Raw genomic sequence first — 23,851 nt, forward strand, 5'->3', positions numbered from 1 at the left:
GTGTGTCCTCTGTGGCCTCCCTGATGTCCCTGGCTTGGGTGCTAGCCTCCTATCACAAGCTTCTTCGGGACTCTAGGGACGACAAGAAGAGTATGAGCTACAGAGGGGCCCTCATCCATGTCTTCTGGCGCCTCTTCACCATCTCATCCCGAGTTATTTCTTTTGCTCTCTTTGCTTCCATCTTCCAGCTCTACTTTGGGATCTTTGTAGTGGTCCATTGGTGTGCCATGGCTTTCTGGATCATCCATGGTGGGACAGATTTCTGCATGTCTAAGTGGGAGGAGATCCTCTTCAACATGGTGGTAGGGATTGTGTACATTTTCTGCTGGTTTAATGTCAAGGAAGGGCGGACTCGATACAGAATGTTTGCGTATTACACGGTAGTCCTGACGGAGAACGCTGCCTTGACGCTCCTTTGGTATTTTTACAGAGATCCTGACACTACTGACTCATATGCCGTGCCAGCACTGTGTTGTGTCTTTCTTAGCTTTGCTGCTGGGATAGCTTTGATGCTGTTATATTATGGTGTGCTGCATCCCACGGGGCCAAGAGCTAAGATCTTTGCCAGCTCCTGTTGCGCCGAGCTGCTCTGGGGCATTCCTTTGCCCCCCGATGTTGAGCCCATGGCACCCCAAACCCCTGGGTACCGGGGGGCCCAGGCTACGCCCACCAGAGCGGTCACGGAGCAACAGGAGGAACTCACAGCTGACACTTGCTTGCCCGTTTTCCAGGTGAGAGCAATGGTACCATCTACTCCATCTGGGCGACCCTACCCCCCAGAGGGGCCTCTCATTAAGATTGACATCCCGAGAAAAAGATACCCTGCATGGGATGCTCATTTTGTAGACAGGAGGTTAAGAAGAACTATCAACATCCTCCAGTATGTCACCCCCACAGCTGTAGGTATTAGGTATAGAGATGGACCTCTCTTATATGAGTTGCTACAATATGAATCTTCACTTTAAAAGCTCCTTAAAGCAAAAGTAAAAGAGGGGACCTTATTTTTGTTTACGGTAAACACAGATCATGAAACAAACACAAACCTTCAGATAAGCTTTCTTTCTGGTTGCTGTATGTATAAAAAAAAAAAAGATATTCTCTATGTTTTGTAAGTAAAAACAAAAAGAAAAACTTTTCTTTTGTTTTTTACACACAAGAAACAGTATTTCAACTTCCACACCTAGGATTCACAGGTGGAGAAGGAGGCATCTCCACATCAGTTTTATACCGTACACCAAGTGTAGAACATTATTTATGGGATTGGTGCTGATTGAAAAATAAAAAAAACAAACAAACAAACCTACAACTGCCTTATGCCCTTAGGTGCTGAGTTTCATTAAGTACTGTCACCTTTCTCATGCAAAACTCTTTGATGATTATATGCCAGGAAAAAAACAACCAACTGAAATACAAACCTTAAAATGAAAAAAAAAAAAAAAAAAAAGAAAAAAACGAACAACAACAACAAAAAGAGAGAAATGTATGAAAAACAATCTTGTTGCTCCTATTGGATTTAGCAGAAAAAACCCAAAACGTCTAAAGATTAAGAAAGCAAAGCCAAGACACCCCCGATGGAGTTTGATTTTTCCAACAGTTGAAAGACAAAATCAGGTCTGTAACTCAATTTGGCAATGCATTTATGACGCCGTTTGGCCAAGCCCGCGAGCCTTGACCGAGCCGTGTTATAAACGCGCTCCCCCCATGTAACCGCTTCCCTCGTGCAAATGGGCCGCGCGCAATGGCCGGTTTGCACCAGATTAATACGGTAATACAGTATCTGATCTTGTTTCGAACAATCGCACACGCTAAAGAGCCACTGTCCTCAGTGGAGTAAATAACAACCGTCTGAGCCCAGAATAAGACCTGCCACCTTGATTTCTGGAAAATGCGAAATCTGCAAGCATTGAAATTATATACCAAAAACATTATACTAAAGTACATCTACACATATCTAATAACTCTTTCAGTAATAATAAAACTCAGCATAGTAGCAAAAAGCGAGTCAATTTAAAGGCACAATACTTGATCAGTGACTGGCAAAATAATTTGACCTACTGTATCATTTTAAGGCTGTGAAAGGCATACATGTATTATTTGTAATCTCGTGTAAGACCTGTCATGTCTCACTCAGTGCGAGCCTTAAAGTGATTGTAAAGCATCCTTCGTTCCATTTCGGGGTTTGGGGGTTTTGATTTTTGTTTTGTTTTGTTTTGTTTTGAAGGAAAACAAAACATGAAAATCGGGATAAAAAACAAACAAACAAACAAACAAACAACAACAAAACAACCAACAAACTTCTTCAAACGGTAATAACCTGTAAACTGACTCACGTCTTGAGATGATTTGGTGCTTTGTATTTTTGTTGATGTTGTTGTTGTGATTTAGCTGAGAATTCTTCAACTCGGTACGTGTGGGGAACTGCTGATAAAAACTGTCTCGTGTCACCCTCTACTGTAAGTACATGGCGAGAAACACCACCAGAGGAAATTCAAGAGCGTTAGCCAGAGCATCGTGGTTTAGCTTAGCCTTCTCACCGCAAGGAGATGCTGCCACCTCCGATGATGGCAAAGCCTAGACGGTCACCTGCCGAGGGTTGTGTGGTTGTCTTGACATTTCCAAATAACCCACTCGGTGTCTGAACATTCACATCTCTTGAATTCTGTTTCTGTGCTGGAATCTCTTGTTTCGAGTTAAATCACGGGTTTGCGTCTATCTAACACCCTTTTCCTTTTCGAGAGTATTGCTCCTTTAAAGGGTTATTCCTGTTTCAGGGCATCTTTTCAATCCCACCATCCCTCTACTTGGGAGGGGAAAAACCAACAACAACAACATGAGATATTTTTAAGTGAATGCTGTAGTATTTTCTGTGTGCAATTGCAATTTTTTATTCCAGAAATACTGTAACTGTCTAGGGTGCAAAACTCCCATGCTGACCTATTCTGAAAAGAAGATCAGCATGGGGGGGATATTTTTTAATTATGATTATGATTTATTTTTTTTAATTTGAGGAATCGGTTGGTTTTTTTAATTATAATAGTATTTAAAGAAACTAGTACCAATTTTATATAACAGTTTAAAGAAGCTGAATGCTTTCTTCGCCTGAATATACCTGAAGAGAAACATTTTTTTCAATCAGTGATCCTTTGCAGTGTTCTGAGAAAATGTTGGGGTTTCTTCAGTTGTTTCATTTTGTTTTGTAAAGGAAACTTCTAACTGGTGTCTGTCCCTTTTAAGGAGGGCAGGACTCATGCACGCCAAACTATAGACACACGGCAAAGTTTATAAGAAGCCAAATTGTCACTGGTACTGTAATTCCCAGTCAAACTCCATTTCAGGCAAATGTTTCTGGGCTCTGATTATAACTAATAAGGCGGTCACATTTTCATGCAAAGGGAGGGATTTTGTCTTGTCATTCCCTATCTAAATCCCCAGTCCCTTGTTTACTGTGCGCATAAATATATATATATATTCACACATATATATTTGTGAAAAGCTTTCATTTCCCTCATCCATTGTCTGTGTCCCATGGCCAGTCCCTTCTCAAATGTCCTACTAACATTTCCCCCTGATTCTTCCCTCTGTCTCCGTAAAAAGAGGTAATTTGTGAAGTGAACTTGCTGTCCCCACCTATCGAGTCATAAAAACACAGAGGTGCCCATCTTCTAGCAACAAGCCTGCATTTCTCTTCCCTGGACTTTCTTTGACTTACCTTTAATACTAGTGTAGATTTGCTCTGATCCAGTTACCTGAGACTCACGCCCTGTGTAAAGACTCTCATTGGTCCTTCCGTGGAGATCTCTCCTCTACACATCTGCATTTCATTGGCATAAGCATGAGAAAGGAATGGATGACAAACAGCCCTTCTGTTCCTCGGGATCCTTCCTCCAGGAGATAGCATCCTCATTTCCAAAAAGCACCAAGAGAAGGTCCCCCTCTCCAAACTTGTCAACCTTGAGGTCTGATTTGGAGATGTGATCCCACTCCCAGGCCCCACTGGACAGCTGGACCCTGCCGCTTTGCACCAGGACAGTGAAATGAGTCAACGAGCCGAGGCACACTCATCGGGAGTCAAGGAGGAGACCCTTCAGTGTTGCCTCTCATGAGCATCTGCAGCCTGCCTTCCCTCAGGAACGGGACCCTTGCTCCAGACCGCCACACCAACAGCCGTCCTCTCCATCCCGTTACGGGAGCGGAGGGGCAAAACACTCTAGAAGTGACCTTACCTCTCAATGCAGTGCTAATTTCTCACAACCAAACCAGCTTGACTAAGGGCTTGACACACCCCTGCTCCAAAGTCCTCCTTCGTGGCTCGTAATATGGATAACAATGAAGGCAGGTGCCTCCACTGAGTGTTCAGACTGTTTCATTACGCTTAGGTGCATAAACTTTCTGCCTCCGCTATTAGTCCTTTCTTTGAATGATATCCACTGGCATCTTAATTTAGCAGAAGATTTCCAGTGAGAGCCTGTGTCAACCCTGAAGAACTATTTCTCTTTGAAGGACTTCATTACAGCCTTAACGTAAAACACGTGCTCTACCACTACACCCAACGAGTTCATGGTGGACAGTTTGGTGTGGTGACCATTTCCTCTTGGGGTTATCTGTGATTTTGTTGCCAAACAGCGCCTTTTGCCAAGCCAAAAGCTCGGGGAGGAAAACTACCCCCAGCTTTTTATTGGTACTAATCCCAGTGCTAAGAGTCTAGTCCTTGCCTCCTGTGGTTTTTTTTGCCCAGGATCTCTTTGATTTTTGGTGTGCAATTTGGCAGGATGGTCAGTGACTTGTTTTGGTTTCACTTGGTTTTTAACACCTCAGTTTCTCCCTGGTAGCTTAGGTATGCCATGTTCCACCTTCTTGCCAAAGGATACTGCATGAAGCTTTTTTCAAACTGTCATGGAGAAGGTTGAGTCCATACGTATTCACATCACAAGATCAGTGGGCAACGTCTCTGGCACATTTGTGCTGCTGGATTCACCCTGGGATCATCTAAACCAGCCAACTATGCCACACCAGGGCAAAGCCAGGGCACAAGGGCTCCACCATCCCCACTGTTATATTGTTCAAACCTTCCCTGGCATGGTTTTGACCAACTCCAACGAGCCCTGGGCTTGGGCACAGCTTGCACAGGCGTTGACACTGGCCAGAGACCATCTCCAATCAGCAGTTTGGATGCAGCTGCTCCGTATCCGGGGTGAAAGGGTTTAGTAGTGTAGGTGTGGCCAGCACTTGTCAGTTGGCTTCATAGCCAGAATGGATGCTGGCAGTGCTTAATTTACTAAAAAAGATGTAACTGTATGCCGCAGACCAGGACTCAGGACTTGGTGGATGACATCAGCTCTGATCTCTTATTTTTGTATTTTCCACCCAACTCAATGGACAAAGTATTTTTTCAGTTCACTTTGTTCTTTTTGCTGAGGTTATTTTGCAAACAGCGCCACTTTTATCATGCTGGTGTCAAACCATCCATCTAGCCCTCCATCCATGTCAGATGGCTGGCATGCTTAGTGTCATAGCGTTATACGTCCGTAGGCAGCTAATTTGGAGACAGGAATGATTCAGACCAGACCAAATCAACAATGGAAATACAGGAATTTCAAGGTCCCTGCCCATGCCCTTGTCATGCTTTGCCACCCACACAAGACATTTTTCATGCGCAGCAGATCCAACCTGAACTGCAGAAGAGGAGCCGATGTTGTATAATTACCAGCGGAAAGTGCAAGCGAGCCACCGATTTCGAGTAGAAATATATATATTTTCAGTGTTTGGGATTGGAGCTAATTGTCTGCTTCATCCTTCTCTGCACCTGCCAAAAGTCAGTAGTCATTTGCATGTATTTTTATTTAAAGCTGACTAGATGAAGCAGGACAAAATTAATTTCAAGCTTTAGTCAGTGGTCTGCTAAAACCTGGCTGATGCTGCTCACGAGGGGAGCCTTGCTATTGACTTTCAGAGAGCAATCATCCCCTGCTCTTCAGATATATTTTTGTACGCTCAAGATTCACTTCACAATTTATCCCTACTCCTCGTCCCTGCACAGAAATGCATGACACACCTGTCACCCACATACCTGCAGCATGACTAAACCTCCTGAAGAAAATGTGGTCTGAGGTTCGTCCAGCGTGATTTCATTGAAGCTCAGAGGTGCTTTGAAAAGGAAAACTTACTACTGTGCATTTGCAAAACCTTTTAGTGCCTGCTTGCTGGGCAGCTTGGGCAAGAGACGATTTGGAAGCTGCCGGAGTCAGCGGAAAATTGCAGAGACAGGCTTTTCTAGGGTCTTTTCTTCTTTCACTGGGTTAGCTTTTCTCTGGATTCTGTTCAGATCGAATGTGGTCATGCAAAAAAAAAAAAAAAACGCAAAACCCAGAAAACAAAAACCCAAATAACCACGGCAAAATAAGGTCTATACCGATCCCCATAGAAGCTGAGATAGCTGACGTTAGATGGTAGGGATGACGTGAACTCCGTTGTGTACCCTTTGCTTGCTGAAGCTTGCATGTTGTTATTTTGGCAGTGGTCTAAAGCCCTGGGCCTTTGGGGATGGTAGTTTCACAGGGTTATGATTGCTGTTTTTATTTTTCCTTGGAGCTCAGGTGTATTCTGGTGCAGAGGATCTCAGCCTGGTTTGAACGAGAAGATTGGAGGCTATCCCAAATAGACGTGGGCAAACCTTTCACTGTGTGCAGAACGCATTTCCAGACCTTTGGGTACCGCTAGAGATTGTTGCAATCCACTTATTTCTCCATGAGCACGTTCAGAATCGCTTCATTGTTCCGTTGCGTTTGAACATGGGAATAACGGTGCGGTGACTTTTCTGTCGAGGTGTGATGTGAAGAAAGGTAGGAGCCTTCCTGCTGTGCTAGATATTGCCTGTGTTCAACCTTGTTCCTTACTTGAAGCTCAGACAGTAGGATAATGAGAAAAAGGAGAAAATGAGGTGACAGAGAGCTGCATATGTTCCATTGGCTCTTCGCTGATGAGGAGGGAAGCAATTGGTGACAATTAAAGTAAATCTGCATAAACCATCTGGACCTTAATGCATGTTCAGACGTACACATGACCCCATTGGAAAGTGATGTTGTTGATAAAATAATGTGGACTATCGTTTCCTGTTGTATATTAAAAAACTAAAAAAAAAAAAACAACAAAAAAAAAAACCAAAACAAAAAAACCACAATAAAACAAAGCATTGCAAGCAGACAAAAATTAAAAATTATTTGCGAACATAAAGTATACTTCCCGCCCCCCCACCTCTGGGACACGTGCAGCGAGGCAACTCTTTGAAAACCAGGCACTTTGTAATACGTGGAGTTATTTGCATTTGTGCACTGCTGTGTTTGTCTGATGGTCTTTTACAGCGAGCGTAGAAAGTGGCCATGGTCTAAAACTCATCGCAGATTTCTGGGTGACAGTACTCCTGGGTTTCGACCCCCAGCTCTGCCACGAAGTTGCTGTGTAACCTTGGGCAAGTGATTTAACCTTTCTGTGCCTACAGTTTACCCATCTGTACATGGGTATAATAATATTTACCTACCTCACAGGGGTGTTGTGAGGCTTAAGTAAATGCGTTGTGAGACGTGCTGGAAGTGCGCCGTAAAAAATTTCATTCTTGCTGGGTTTGTGCTGTTATCGGGAATGAGCAGAAAAGGGGTTTGTTCCAACACGCAGAAGGAAAACCTGCTGGTGCGTGTGTGTGTCGAGGAAGCGATCTTAAGTCTTTTCTCTCCCCAAAAGCAAGGAATGGAGAAAATCGTTGTGCGCCAACTGACTAGCCTTGCTTTCCTGGTCAAATGTAATAGCGCTGTTTGCAATATTATTTTCTTACACAACAGGTGACCTTTCCCTTTTCCTTTCTGTTTCTGGAAACTTGAAACTAAAGATCACAAAAGTATTTCTGAACCGAACAGATTACTGATGAATACTTGAATTCCTTTAAAAGTTGCTCTCATCAGCCACGGTTAATGTGCACTAATCTTTCAGTCATCAGCTTCCATCTGAATACAGTGAAAAATTTGCTCACGCTGTTTTGGAATAGCCTGGACCTTATTTGGGAGGCTGGTATACTGTTTGCTGAGGACTCTTTAGGCATGGGAAAACTAGTGTCTCAACTGATAAACAGGTGGAAAATCTTTTTTTTTCCGTTTTTGCCTTTTAAGTTTCTTGACTGCCTAAGACAGCACAATAATTGCAGTTTACTTGGTTGTACAGTAGCTTTTTTTTTAACTATTTCCTTACGCGAAGGGCGAAGGTGGGTTGTGAAAGGATAAACTAGACCCAACGCTGCTCACACGCGACTCTTCTCGAAGTACCCGCTTTCCTGGAGAAAAATCTGTGCCACATCCAGAGAAACTAGACCAGGCCTGCCTTCACCATCCTCCTGCAGGCAAAACTTCCCTTGCCGTCAGTGGGAGTTTTGACTGTTAATTATGTGTCTATCAAGGTGGATTCATCCCTGGTTGAACCCCCAGACACGCGGGGGAAACCCGAAATAACTTTCTTTAGAACGAGGGAAGGGATCCAGTTTGTTGCTTCAAATATCTCCACTGGTCAGATAATTCGGAAGGGGGGAAAAAAAAATGTGATTGAAAGCCTGTTTTGGTTTTTTTGTGGTTTTGAGCCAAGTGTTTTTATTGTCTAAGTGTTCTGACCATCATATAATGTCTCTTTTGGAAATGCAATGCGAGGCAAGACTCCCTGCTCCCTTTTAGAAAAGCTTTTCGAAGTCTACTCATGCACTCCTTACTCAGGTAAAACTCCTGGGTTTTGTTGTTGGGTCTCGTTTTCTTTCCTGAGTAAGGACTGTGAAATCTGGCCCGTTCTGGATAACCGAGTGGTGTTTCGGGCGGATGTTGTCTTCTCCAACCCAAAACTTGCCTTGCATGAAGCAAGAACGAAGCTAGGAAACCCTTCTCTAGCTCCGTCTTGGTCTGCCACGTACCTTCCCTGTCCCTTTTCTGCGTCCACCAAGGGGAGGTAGTTCAAAATCTTCTGGCTACATGGGCCAGGCTCTTCCACATGACTAACCAGGCAGCTGCATATCTTCCCTCTGGGGAAGAGCAAATTCAGAAGCCCATGTCTTGCAGATGGGCCACTGCTCATCTTCATCGGCTTTGGGTCTTCTCCTTCCCCGTTCTTCTCCCCAGACATTTATTTGCCCTGTTTTAAGCACTCAGCTCAGTGCTTCTGGGTTCTTTTTACTGCTTCTGTTCCAAAAAAAGATTGAAGCTGGGAAAAAAACAGCTCCTTCGGTGCTATGCTAACTGCTTTGTTCAACCCAACCAAATGCTGGCCAACATATAGGTTTTCCCTCTTTGTCCTAAGAAGCACCACACGTCTGTGTCTTGAACAGGGATGGACTGAGAGAGGTGAGAGAGGGCAAGTGTGGTTTTGAAAGCAATTAAACTCTCATGTGGATCTAGTAGAGCAAAAAAAAAGATGGAAATGCAGGATGCTTTCAAAGCTAATTGTCGCCCACCTTGTGGAAGTAAATAGGATATAGCCTATGAGGTATTGAGGGCATTATATATATATATTTTAAAAAAAAAAAAAAAAAAGGCAAAAAGTTCACCTTATCAATAAATCGCCCTTTAATTTTCCTGAAAATGTACTGTTCAATAGTAAATACACTTGGCTGTGCTTGCACCCGGTTGTTTTGCTTTGACCCACTTCAGCAGCAATGGCTACGTTAATTGCAAGGGTAAAAAAGACCGTGAAGAGAGAGAGAGCTCCTCCTACTATGTATTAGGCATGATGTGAAGTGGGTGGCTATGAATTTTCAGGATTAAAGGGACTAATCAACATGTATGTCTGTGTCTATATACACAGTCCTGTGGAAATATAGAAAAGCATACATGCCACGTTACTGCAACCGTATATATGTTTTAATATATAGGAACACCTTGTGAATTCCAAAGGGCTTTCTGAGATGAGGAAGGTAGTTTCTGGTGCGAGGTGCTAGCAATTTGGGATTTGCAAGCAGGATTGAAATAAATATTCCTTGTATGATTTATTTTAAAAAGTAAAAAATTGGCATAAAAGACCATCAGAAGCTTAAGGTCCTTCTGGGGAAATGCTGTACCACCTGATCTTCCACTTCTTAAGAAATTTGGAAGCCAAAATCAGGCCACAAATGAGGCCCAAATACAATGTCAGTATAAATCTTTAAATTAAATAAATCAGGTCCACCCTTAGTCTCCCTATGCTAAAAAAAAATAGTCATTTCTGCTGGTGCCAGGGGAGCCCAAACTGGGCTCCAATTGGGTTTTTTTTTCTTAACGTGTGATAATAGATTTCCTGTTCGAGCTCGTAGATTTTGTCAAAACCCAGGCAAAACTTGGACAAAATCAGGATTTTCTTTCCCAGCGGAGCCATCTGAGTGTAGCATAACCCTGACTGACACGGGGGCTTTGTAGTCTCTGGCTTCAGCTGAGGAAGAGATGGCTTCCCCTTCCACCAGTATGGCCATTGCAATGCGAACAGCCCAGTTAATTCACACAGCAAATTGGGCCTTCCTTTGCAGGGGTTAAACCCCTCACCCCACCCCAGTCTGATTTCAAGCCCTTAGAATCCAAATGCCAAATGCCACTTAAAGGGAATGATTATTGTTTTCTCTCCAGATGTCATTCCCGTTCATCAGTCACAAGGACAAGCAGCTCATATTTTCCATTCTAGCTGTATTTACCAATAAAACTCGCCGCCAGTGCCAGAGCCTCCTTCCCTCGGACCCAGCTGAACACCACCTGCATGCCGCCCCCGTCCTTCCTCCCCTTCTTCCACCTTAAAAGCAAACACTGTTCCTTCCCAAGTAGCGAAGATCCAGGACAAATGCCAGATGATTACACCTGCAATCTGTTCGCTTTAGGATTTTATTTTAGTTTCTGAGGGCATACGAGTACACACAGGGACGCGCGCCCGCAGAAATATCCGTAGCCTGAAGTTGAAGCCACCTGACTTCAATGGACTTGCTCCGAGCTGACACTGCTGAAAGAGAAAGTATACACCAAGTGCACCCCAGGCGACCCCTTCAAATTACTAGTTTCACACCATTCCCGAATAATCCGTTCTTTTCAACAATTACTGAAGACTGAGGGTCAGTCAGCCAATCTATGATGGATAAGTAGTAGGAGAAGTGGACTGGTTCTCACTTATCCATAGACCTCTTAGTACTACTCGAGCAATTAAACAAGCCTTAAATTGGATGTAATTGCAGCCATTTGGAGGAGAGCTGTGATGCATGTTTTGTAAAAAGTGTCTAAATAGGTATCACAGCCAAATCCCTTGGCCCCATCTTCTCTATGTGGGGAAGGGAGAGGGAAGAGAATTTTACATCGAACGCCAAAGTTTGCCATTAGCTACAAAATGTGTCCCCTCCCAAAATGTATCTAAAACCATTTTTTGGTGCAAAATGTTTTCCTATCAGAAAAAAACCCCCGATGGTTTTGGCTAATGTTTCTGTTCTGCAAACTCTTTTACCATTCCAGCCTTTTGTTCCAATGAGGAATGGGAATTAGTTTCAAAAGTGTTTAAATTACTCAGGGAAGGACTATTTCACATCTAGGTCTGGTGACTTCCACTCAACGTCACCAGGCCAAGTTCAGACCATTCCACTAAAAGCAATGTGATTACCCATGGTACGAAACCAGTATGAGATGACAGCTGGGGTGAAGCCCTTGTGTTGTCTCCTCTGTGCTCCCTATCGCAGACTTACGGTGATCTGCTTGGGAACCTGACACAGCATGGCCCATCACGGAGCTGTTCCCTTAAAACCAGGATTTTCACAGGAAGGTTATATATTTCGGAGGCTTTGAATGACTTTTTGATTGCAAGGAAATATCATCCCTTTGGTGTATATATTTTTGGATGCACTGTTGTGTACAGAAGGTAAAATCTTGGTGCCTGAAGATACATGTTCTCTCTCCATCTCTGCCATGGGCTGTTAGTTGGGAAAGACAAGGGGATTTTAGGGTTGCCTCTGCTGGCAGATATAATATGTTCCCTAGTACCATTGGCCTGTTCTCCAGGGCATGTGATATAGCAATGGACAGGCTGTTGCCTGGCTCCCATCACCGACCGATCCCGCCTCCAGCCCTGCCACGCTTGCCCCAGGTGTTGCAATGTGGGTTGAAAGATTTTTGTCTACCCAATTGAAGTGCTGGGAGAACAGCCTAGTTACGTACTCCTTGCAAAGCCCTTGAGCACCTTCCGATTGAAAGGAATTCTGAAAGTTCACTGTATCTTCTCAAATTAGCTTTCATCCTAGGAGCATTTTTGATTAGTGAATTTTGATAGTACTGGAAAATTGGCACAGCCATAGAGAATAGCACAATTTAAATACTTGTATTTCAGAAGTGCCACTTTTCCCATAAACATTGAAATTTGACTAATCACTGCTGGAACTCGTTGTTAGCATTCAAAACCCGGAAAATACTCTTGCACTTGATTCCTCAGATAAACCTTATTCAAGGAGAACAAATTCTCCAATCACTACAAAACGGTAAAAAGAAGCTATTAATGCAGGACACCTGGGTTCTTCTAATGTTTTTGCACTGCAATAAACTGTAGCTCCTGATTATTGTCCGTTTGCCTTGCAGTAGGCACACTGGGACTGCAGCCAGGCTTAGGACCCCCTCGTGCTAAGCACTTTACCAAAACACGGAGAGATATGGACCTGACACAAAATAGCTCTCAGTTTCACTGTGGTGGGTTGTGTGACCTTGGGCAAGTCATGTAACTGCTCCATGACTCAGTTTCCTCATCTGTAAAATGGGAGGTGTGAAGTCTATCACACTATGGGGATTATTTAGGCAACGTTGGTGAACTGCTTCAAGACCTTAACATCAAAAGCCCTTCAGTGGTGTTGGGCAGAGCAGGACAAAGCAAGCGTCATGTCACCTTTCCCCTGTCTCCACGTAGCCAAGCAGAGACGAAGGGGCAGGCTGATCTGAATGTGGGGTTCTCGCGGAGGACTAGCACAAGCCACACAAGACACCACGCTAAGCTTTTGGGGAGTGCTTTTCTTCTTCCTTGAAATGCTCCGCTCTCTCTTTAGAAAGCAGTTGGAGAAGTCAACCAAGAAGCCAGGGATTTAGCACAGTCCTGTGTAGTCATGGAGTCAGAGAAAGCAGAGATGGAAAGAGCACATGGGTCATCAGGTGCATTCCCAAGAGCCCATGCCGCAGGCATCCCTGCATCTTATTCTCCCACTCTAAATCCTGACTGGTTGGAAATATTCCAAAGAAGGGATTGGCTCACCTCAGACCCTCACGATCAGGCACATCAGACAGAAATAATGATCTACGTTTTCCTAGCAAGCAGTACATTTTTTGTTAACTAAGCTTGAAACTTAGTCATGCCCATGCCTTGAATCTTGCCTTATTAACCAAACTCAGCCCATTCTGGACCCAGGTCATTCATCTGAAGTTGTCCTATCAGTGCCATTCTGACCCAAGCGTGGCTTGCAGGTGAAGATACCTGTCCACCCAAGTTAGGATCAAAGATCTGGAGAGGGTGCCTCCTTCCTAGGTCACTTCTGCACCTGAGCCATCCTTACTGGGGGTCTAGAGAGACTGGGATCCAAATTAGACCCCCAAAAGTAGGTCTGAATGAACAAGGGAAACTACTTCAAGTCCTGCCACAGGCAATTCCTTTTCTCCCTCACTTTTCAACTCCATTTCTAGCTTCTGCCAGCAAGCTGCACACGTGGTGCTTGGGAGATACAAGGATTTCCAACAACGCCTGCTCTGAGCTGGCCAAGGGCAGACCTGAACCCTCCTCTCATGTCCAGTGAGCGCATTTCTGCCGGTCTCGGTGGCGTTGCCCTTGATTTGGTGCAACGCTGCCGAGAGCAGGGGTAGGCTGCTTGTCAGCAGCTGTCTGAAGAGGTACGGTGGTTTAGATGGGATGGGCTGACAGGTGTCAGCACGATGCAAAACTGGTGCTATTAACTTGGCATAGAGTGCCTGCGAGTCTCTTCTTTTTCTTTTTCGATCACCAAGCAATTACCTTACGCATGGGAAGCCCATTGTTTATAGACAGTGTCTGTAGCGACTTCTCGTTTCACAGGAGGGCTCCGAGTATGTACTCTGTCTTATACCCCAGCTCTTCCTCTAATTTCTATGTCTTGGAGGAGGATGTGTGCATGCGTGTGTGTGCTTCAGTGTGAATTTACGAGCGAAAGAAATAAGAGCAAGGGCCAACCCAAATATTTAGTGCAGTGGAGGTTTTGACGGAGCAAGGAGTGAATGAGAAGTCCGGGCTAAGACCTCGGAGAACCAGATGTGCAGATTTTGATCTCCGCCTCAGTCCGGTGGGACTTCTGTAAATCCATCACGATCATTGTCTGTGTCCAGGACAATTTCTTCTCTGGGCTCCCGGGGAGGGACAGATTGAGATATTCAGGGCAGGGCTCCGCAGAGGGATGAGATCAGGCTCGCTGAGCGTCTTCGACCTCCCCTGGTTTAGTGGAAGCTGAAGGCATCCAGCACATCCCAGGAGGCAGTCCACGTGAGGTTGCGCCCTGTTTACGTTAGATTATGCTTTGAGCATTCAAAGTTCAATTCTGCTTTCTTTACACTGGCGCAAGCACATTGCACATGGCAATATGTGGTCATTTTGATTTAGGAAGGCTGTTAAAAAGTGCCCAAAGTGCTAGATAAGAGCTCGCAAAATCAACGTGCCCCTTAAAAGAGCAAATTCTGGTCTCGATTTCACCAAGGCACCAGCCACCCTGAGTGAACCCCACTATCTTTTCTGGGAATGCCCTGGTTTTTCTGCCGCCAGCGAGGCCAGAATTTGGTCTGGCCCCACCTGCCCTCATTAACTCCAAAAAAGCCCTTTCTGTTTGCTGACGACGGCTATGTGAGGGCAGCGACATTTCAAATTCTCAAAACCTTGTGGTGCCTTTTCTTGTGGTGCTTACCCTTCGCAGGACTTCAGTCAAGGCAACCACTTGCATCAAACAGCAACGCTAGTACTTTTCCTCTGTATTACGTGCCAGTGCAGTAACAGACTTTAATGTATACGTATATAAATATAGATATATAGATATATTGCTATAGTTATAATTATATATATATAATTGAGGTTCTGATGCCACTGTATGGGGAATGGACCATTCCTCTGCAGGATTATACACTGCTCGAGTGAAACCAACAGCTCAACGTCCTGTAAAGCGTTACAACCTTGGCAAGGAGCTTCTCCTTCCCGCCTTCATTTTTCCGGCTCCCTTTTCTCCTCCCCGCTCCCAGAAACGCACTCCGGCGAAAGCGGCTGTTTCGCACCGTAGCAATTTCTCCAAATAGCTCTCCCCATCGCCAGCATATGCCGCAAGGCAACATCTTCCTCCTGACGCGGTATGGGGAGGTCTCCCCTTGCCGTGAAAGGAGGACGATGGGCCCAGCGGGGCGGCATCCCAGGGTGGCATCCCGGGGCAGCATCCTTGCCTTTTCTTTGCACCGAGGCGATGCAACCCACCGGGTGGCAAGCGGCGTTATTCTCCCGCTAGCGAAACCATCCCGCTGGCGAGCCTCTCCATCTCACCTTCCCCAGCGAGACACCAGCTTGGTGTATTCTTCTTTTTTTGCCTCTTCGGATGCTCGGTTTCCCGTGCTGCTCCGAGCGAGCCGAGCGCCGCAGCCCTCGCTGGCGGGGAGGAGGGAAGATGTTGGCGGTTGGCTTTGCTCACGGGAGTAATTCTGCCTGACTTCAAGGTGGGGGGACGACTTCTTTTTGTCAAGGGACTGCTGGGTTGGGTCACTCGTCACCTTATCGTTACCTTTGAAGTATTGCTGAAACTACAGACAGATGACAGAACAGATGTTGAGTAAGGTATTTTCTACTAAAGGGAACAACACCAATAATACTGTAAAAGGTGCTAGAATCAAACCTCATTTTATATACTTTGGTTCTTAGATTAAAAAAAAAAAAAAAAACAAAAATACACAGAATTCTTCCTGTGCAGCCTTACTGTAGATTGCTATAACCAACTCTTTATCCAAAAAAAAAACAAAAAAAAAAGTGAAAAGGTTAAAAAAGGACAAAAATGAAGCGATCCTGTATAAAGTGTAACAAATATGACTTTCCTATATAAATGTAAATGATCAGACATATATTAAAATGCACTTGAGGCAGGCAGCAAGCAAGAAAAGCTTTTGAAGCATCCTTTTTAATGCACAACACCTGTCTTTTTCCGTTGGGCTTGTGCAAGAGGGAATGTCCGAGTCACTTTTATTTCCTTTTAATTCCGTTTGTGATTTTTGGGAAAAGGAAAGAGGGGTGGAAAGAGGGTGGGAGGTTTAGCTGGAATATTCACCTCAATTTCTTTTTTTTTAAAATTTTGTTTTGTTGTTAGTTTATGACATTGGTGACAGTGTTTGTACTCACACTTCATTTCTCAAATGCTTTTGAAAGCTTTGTTGCCTGCCCCAGGTGCTGAGCATAACTCTTACCTCAAGAACACTTACAAAAAAAGTCAATTGTTTTTTCCCATCTCTGGAGAATTAAAGAAAACAAATGACAACAGAAAAAAAAATAAAAAAAGGCAAACAACCAGCAGTGAATGAAGGAATGAAAAATAAAATAGAAAGAAGTCAAAGCAGAGGTTTGGTGATCAAACCGAGCCATTCTGGTGCTTTTCCCCTTTTTGTGTTGCTAATGATCAAAATTACATGAGATGGGCTTAGACAAGTTTGTGGTCTTAGGATGTAGCAAAAAATGTATTTAAAAAGAATACAAATTCGCATGGAAAAAACTCTGATGGAACATTTAAAGAATGGCTGTTTCAATGTCAGACGTTTAATGTTAGCATGTGTGTGTGCTGTATATACCTTTTCATGTGTGACATGTACAGTTGACTGAGGAAAAAAACAAACATATGGAACCGAACAAAAAATAATAATCAAATGCTATTTTATCAGATGATGCACTTTTTCACCTTGATGAGAAGCCACTGTTCACAACTATGCAATCTTCCAGTTTCTCTCTATATCTCCTCTCTCCAACCTCAAATTTCCCAACTATTTTCCGTAACCTAAACCGTTTTTTCTTTTGTACAAAGAAACACAAAAAGTTCCAAACTCTGGTTCAAGGTGAGAGTGCTACTGTGACTTTTCTCAAACGATAAGAGCTAACAAACAGACAAACAAAAGGGGTTTGGTTTGGTTTTCTTTTTAAGAAAAAGGAGGTTCGGACATGACCCTCTTTATGTTCTCTAAGTGAATCGATGTTTTCTACATGTGCCAGGCTTCTGTTGACTGTTTTTGGGTTTGATTTTGTTTCTTGGTTCATTTTTCTCTCTCTTGGGTTTTAGGATTATTTTTTTTAATCATTTCCTTATGTACTTCTTTTCTTTTTTACTTCTGGTTTTGTATTGTAGGTATTGGGGATGTGAAGACGAAGGTGAAATTTGGCTTAACTTCAAGTGTTTTAGTACATGTGTGTGCTATATGTATATAGTTTTCTACATAGAAAATTTTACGCGCTTTTTAACGCACTTTACGACTTGTATGTACAAAGTTGTCTATATAGAAAATGTAGTGAGTGTTACCCAGCCTTCAAAGAAGAGAGTTTTGATTAAGAGGAGTTAAGATGTTTGAGTATCTCACGCGCACATGCGCGCGTGTGTGTATTATATACTATATTATATATTATAGAAATATATAATAGCGTATGTCCGCGTTAGGGTGTGTATAATATATACACACATCCAAACACATGATCATGCCCATCTATACCATAACACTAGAGGTTTTGTATTTCTTTAAGGTTTTCAAGCTACAGTAAATAGCCTGGCTCTACTGGGTAAACTTCTTCCCTGTCCTTAGACAAAAGGTAGAAAATTGCCCTCCCCTGTTATTCACAGTGCATATTCCTGGGGGAGGGAGGGGGATTTAGCCTTTATAACCTTTCTTTTCCCACCCCAGTTTGCCAGCGGGTGAGAGTGTTGGTGAGGAAACAGGGTCGTCCAGTGATGAGCTCAGGAAACCACGAGACCACGCGATGTGGCTGCCATGTCCCCTGCCCACCACCCACTCACCATGCAACTTAGAGCACATCACTCCCACTTCTCTGTGCCTGTCAAACTGGGGTTACTAACGCTTACCAAGCCTTTAAGCACTTTGCACTCGTGGTCCCTCTCTGCAAATACCGCAGGGTCCCCTTCAATACCAGTGGGAGGTGATTTGGGCCAGTTTTACAGTGAGATCTTCACCAGCCTACCCCTTGTCCTCCATCTCTTTTCTGTTCAGGAAGCCCACTGCTGCCGCGTTGGGCCATGCTTTGACCTTCATTCCCTCATCATCACATTTTAAATGAGCATTGTTGTGCTTCTCCTTCCTTCCACTCAAGGCTTCCCCATCCTTGGGAGCCACGGCCCACCATGCTAACACTTTTCACATCCCTTTATCAGACTCTCCTCTGACATGGTGCCTCCTGGCACTAAAACAACTTGGCAAAGGGCAAAACCTTGGGCTTCTGCCATTAGCCCACTCTTGGCCTACAAACTACAGACCTGGTGGTCTTGACCCTTATGGGTCCCTTCCAACTTGAGATATTCTGTGATTCTATGGTCTCAAGTTTCTTGGGGTAGGGCAGATGAAACTCCATTTCTGACTCATTGGGCACCTGATTTAGTGAAGCTCTTCCATGTGACCAAGGGACAGCTGGGGCTGGGTATCACACACAGCTGTGGATACAGAAAGGACCCTTCCTGAAGCCAGCAAAAGTGGGAAGGATGAGGGGAATGGATTTGTGTCATCTCTTCCATGTGTCAGTGGAGACACAAGTGTCCACATCAGTCTGTGGCAGCATGTGTGCTTCTTTCAGCCAGTCTTTTGCACTTGAGTCCTTAACAAGAATTTCATGTCAGCCTTCCTACTGAAGTTAAAGCCACATTTATCTGAAAACAACCGTAGTGGAAAAGCTGGGGACAGTCTTCCCATCTTGCATGACCTATGGCTTCAGTCGTTGTCAGCCAGTTGGTTGATCTGTAAATCCAGGTGGGCTCAGAACCCTCCTGTGGGTGCTTCATGTAACTCAGTTCTCTAGAAAGCAGCATTCATACCTAAATAACTTATTGCAGGACACCTCCCTCAGCCTTACACGTTACACATTGTCTGTTTAATGGTATAATATGTAACACAGCTGAATTGCCTCAAGTGTCTACTTATCTGCTCTTCCTGCACAAACGTGGGCTTTTGCATCTACCTGGGCTGACAGGTTTTAGTCTCTGGTTGTGGCTGATGTTTGCGAGGAGCTGTGGTTGTCCCCTGGATTTGCCATTAGGATGCGGGCATTTGTGGGCTGTGTTAATAGTCAATCCCACACAAGTCAAAGAGTATTTCTCCCCCCTGACTCCCTTTAAGGCAGAACACCTAATTTCCTTCCCTGAAAATGTAGCGCTGAGAGGTGCCCACCTGAGGAGGCCAAGTGGAGTCATCCTCTGCCCCAGTTAGCACCTTGTACTGAAGCCTTAAGGAAAATGATGAAGTTAGTTAGTTTTCTAATTGCTAGGTTCAGCGAATGGAGGAACCAAAAGCGCAAGTTTGACTCAATCCATTATCTTGCAGCTAAAATCTTCTAAATTCTTACACCCCAGTTTCTTAAAGGGAGTAACTTGCAAAGTCTTCTTCCTCTCCACCAAGAAAATCTATGTAAGGGAAAGAAATACGTGGAGGATGGTTGGCAATATATTCTTTCTCTCCAGGCAGCTCAGCCCCTTCAAAGCAAAGCAAAGCACCCATCAGAGTTACAATAAAAGCAGAGCTGTGTTTCAGTTCAAAATGCCTTTTTGTGATATGAAGAAACAAATCTTTAAGAGCGAGTTTGGCAAACAGCAGGAGAGGTTCATTTTGTGAGCAAGTATAAAGCCACTTGCAGCTTTCAGACCCTAAGAGAGCATATTTCTTGATACCACACACACCCCCTGGTTGGGGATGTTTGTTCAAAGTACTTTGCCTGAGCATGGGATCCAGCCCTCTAATTTAGCCAGAAAAGCTTGTTATCCAGCAAGTTATCAAGGTCCCTTCCATACTCAAGAGAGACAGCAAGATATCTCCAGGTAGGGATTCATCCTGCTTGGTTTCCAGTTTAGATCTGTTCTGTGCCCTTTGGCTGGTTACATTTAGGTGAGTTGAATCCCACCAAAAGTGGACAGGATTTACCACGCTTCCAAACCATGGCTTACCATGAGGCTTGTCCTCTTTCCGCTCTGCCAACGAACATTCAAAGTTATCTCCTTCAGCAGAGCTCCATGCTTGCTCAGGAGCCTCTACCAAAGTGGCACCTTCACATCAGGCGGTCCCCTTCCAGGACTGAAGGGTATCAGGCCGCAATTCAGAGTGGGAACCGCTCAAGAGAGGGGGGATTTGATTTTCTTTAGTGATACACACTTTCTGTGACAGTCTTCTGGTCACCCTAGGGGTTCACAAATACACCTTGAAAATTAATGCATGATCAAAAACCTGTGTGTTTTCCTAAAGGATAAGGTCATTCTTTGGCTAAGTGAAAAGGAAAAAGTAAAATCTGAGCTACAATGGTGACTTGTTTAGTAGATTCACACAGCGAGGTGGTAACAATCGCATTGGCTTCTTCTGCTCATTAGCAATCTGTTCTGGTCAATTCTCCTCATTTTCTTTAATTCAGCCATGACATTGTAAATGACATGAGAATAAAGCTCAAATTGCCACCGTTTGCAGAACAGCTGGGGAATCATACTCCTTCCAGGGCACCCTTCCTACCTTTGCAAGAAGATCAGGAGATGTTCGAGCAGCAGCAAAGGGGCTGCCTAGCCCAGAGCTTCAAACTTCTTTTTGTCTGTGTTTCACGTAAAGCACCTGAGAGCTCCTGACATTCCTGGTAATATGTGACTCCCGTATCCTAGGATATGAGGGTGTCACGCCCTTCCTTTGCTGCACATGTCACTTCATGAACGAGGCTGGTCCAATGGCCCAAAGAAGAGCTTTTACCAACCATGCCTATGCTTATTGGAAAGATTTTCCTGTATCCAACCTGGTTCCCCCTTGCTATCGTTAAACCCACTGCTTTTCATCTTCATGTCTTTTCTCCTGTGGAAGCACCAGGTACATATTGTCCTGCATTGATAGACTAAATTTAAAAGCCGGGAAGCCCAAGGCTATTCCAAATCCCTCCCAAGATGTTGTGATGAGAAGTAACTGAAGAGCCCCAGTCATCCAGGTGCCTTAACAAGTCTCCTTTTGGGAATGCAGAGCAAGCAGCCAGATCCCACCAGGTACCAACACCAGTCACACCAATGCCCGGTCACTTCAGTGGTACCATTTTTCTTGCCACGTATCTGCTGTTGCTTGTAAAGAGCAACAGAATCCATCAAGGGGCCGCCCTTCTATCGAAGCCTTGTTTCATTGGCCATCATCAACAAGCCCAAGCCGATATTCACGAGCATACATTGGTGAATGTAGCCTCAAGCGTTCCCAAGGTGTGCTGCTTCCCCTTGGCCATCAGAAAGGGAGGGGAAATGGTTTGTCTTTCTTTCACTTATGTTCAACCCCAGCAGATTCCCCTACTGTAGAGTCCACCCTCTTTTTCTGCCGTTGTGCACTACTAGTACCCCTAGAACACAGGCTATTTCTCAGAGCTGTTTTATCAACATTAAAAGTCATGAAAAATCAATGGGAATATTTCCCTTGGAGATTACTAGTTTGTAGGAAACACTTCTGATTTACTTTCCCCTTTCCTCCCTGCTTTCCAAATGACATTATTTCTAAATGGGCTCTAATATCAATATCAATATCAATATCAATGTTAGTAGGATCCATTGATTAAGCTGTGAATCAAAGCTCACTGCTGTGTTGAATATACATATGTTAACGACAGTTGCGTTAAGCCAAATTTAGCAGCTGGATTCTTCAACATCCCTTTGTTTTGTATCTACCTCACTATGATTTCTTTAATTTCTTGTGATTTAGTGTTGTATACAATGTCAGAGGTGATATGTAGATAAAAATATATATATATATACAAATATATATTTTTTGCTTTGCAATAAAGCTCAAAGCTATAACACGAATATTCATAAAATGTCATAATCTTTATTGTAATGTTCCCTTCTTAGTTGTAAAATCCTGTCTGGATCCTATTTTCCTGTACACTAGAATCGATATTGTGTTCATGAGTGAATGGCTATTATTTGTGTTACTTTTCCATTTAAGTGATTTTTTTGAGATGTGAGATAGACACCAGGATTGTCAAACATGAATTGGTTTACTTTTTCTCTCCCCCCCACCACAAATACAGCCTGTTTGTAACTGGAATCAAACAGCGAAATTGAAAGGAAATGATTTGCAGTCCTGATCTTTCAATTTTGGTTTGTCTGGTCTTAATGTTGAATTTGGTAGGAGGCAGAGAGGGAGAAAAAAAAAAAGAGGGGCTATTAGGATTGATGAAAGAAAAATATGTTCAACCGTTTCCATTTGGGTGAAGTAATTCTTTGAAATAATTGAAATGTGGCCCTTCCCTGAGCATGGGGACCACACTCGTCAAAATTAACTCTTGCCATTGAGAAGTTGTGTGTCTAATGGCAGTCACTGACCCAGAGTTACTAATCCAGGTCCTTACTATGGGAATGGAGAGAGACAAAAATTTCCCTAGGACGGTTCACCCCATGCTAAGGCACTTGTCTTATGGGGGATGCATCTCCTTTGGGACGGCGGTGTCTCCCCGTCTCTGTGAATGGAGCTGAGAAGACGAGCTCACATTAGATACTTCAACTCTATGGGCTAAAACCAATTTCAATGACTCCCATCGTCAACGCACAAATATCATCCTGGCAAACGAAAACTGTCTTAGTTTTTGGTCATGTGCATTATTCTGAGCCACATGGTACCTTGTGTTCTGTCTATGGAAGGAGTGAGGAAGGTGGGAGCTCCTGGTACAGTGAGCAGGACCTTGCTTACCTCTTCTATGCCCATGTGGTGGAAAATGTCCTTGGACCGGGTGACTAGCCAGAAATGCCGTAACGTCCAACACCTGGCACAGAAATGCTGGTTGAGTCCTACAGTGTGGGGAGGAGTGGCAGGGAGGACTGTTGAGGTGGACTCATCTGTTTATTCCCAGTAGAGCCTTTCCGAGAGCCTCACAGCTTGATTCTGCCACCTAAAATATGAGGGGACAAAGCCCACTTCTTCCCAGTGCAATCCTTCCTCAACCCCCACAATGCTCCCATAGGTTGGAATTAGAAAAAAGCATCAAGACCCAAATGCCGAGACTCTTTGCTTGATAAGAAAACATTTCCATGGATCTGAAGCATTGACTTTAGTGGGAGCAGAATGAGGGGAATCCTCTCCATTTCCTCTCCATCAGACTGCGGGGAAGCTAATATTTTTCCCCCATTGCTTTGTCAAAGCAAACAAAAACTTAGTGACCAGAAAGAATTGGACACAAATGGAGTATGACATATTTTTTTAAAAGCGGGGAGAAAAAAATACCATTGAACTTAAATCCAGCTATTCCATCTGGGGAAAAAAAAAAAAAAAAAAAAAAAGAAAAGAAACGTGCAGGAAATGAAACCCAAACATGAATAAATCTCAAATAAATCTCAGTGGAGAAAGTGTTAGTGGGTTTTACCTAAAGCACAAGACAGGACTGCAAAACATGTATTTAGACTCGGTTTCATGAGACCCCTTCTGCGTAGTCTTCGCTCTAAAATTGGCACAATTGTTCAGTACAAACAGCATTTTTTTCCTCATTCTGATCTGGTGTCTGTACAAATCTGGCTTGGTTTTTGGTTTGTCTTTATTATTTTTGTTGCCTGTTCCCAGCTATTTCTATTTTTATGGTGTAGTATTTTGTCTATAGGGAATGAAATACAGATGTGTTCATG

General features: G+C 43.8%; 1 protein-coding gene across 1 annotated transcript in view; it reads left to right on the forward strand.

Annotated features, from left to right (window-relative positions):
• The window catches only part of XKR6 (XK related 6), a 227,288-nt gene extending 203,767 nt beyond the window's left edge, over positions 1-23,521 (forward strand). The window contains exon 3 of the mRNA XM_074582110.1: positions 1-23,521. Coding sequence (XP_074438211.1) covers positions 1-965 — 965 coding nt within the window. The 3' untranslated portion in view covers positions 966-23,521.
• Positions 23,522-23,851: the final 330 nt, after the last annotated feature.

This window comes from Larus michahellis, chromosome 3 (assembly GCF_964199755.1).
Source record: "Larus michahellis chromosome 3, bLarMic1.1, whole genome shotgun sequence".
NCBI classification, from domain to species: domain Eukaryota; kingdom Metazoa; phylum Chordata; class Aves; order Charadriiformes; family Laridae; genus Larus; species Larus michahellis.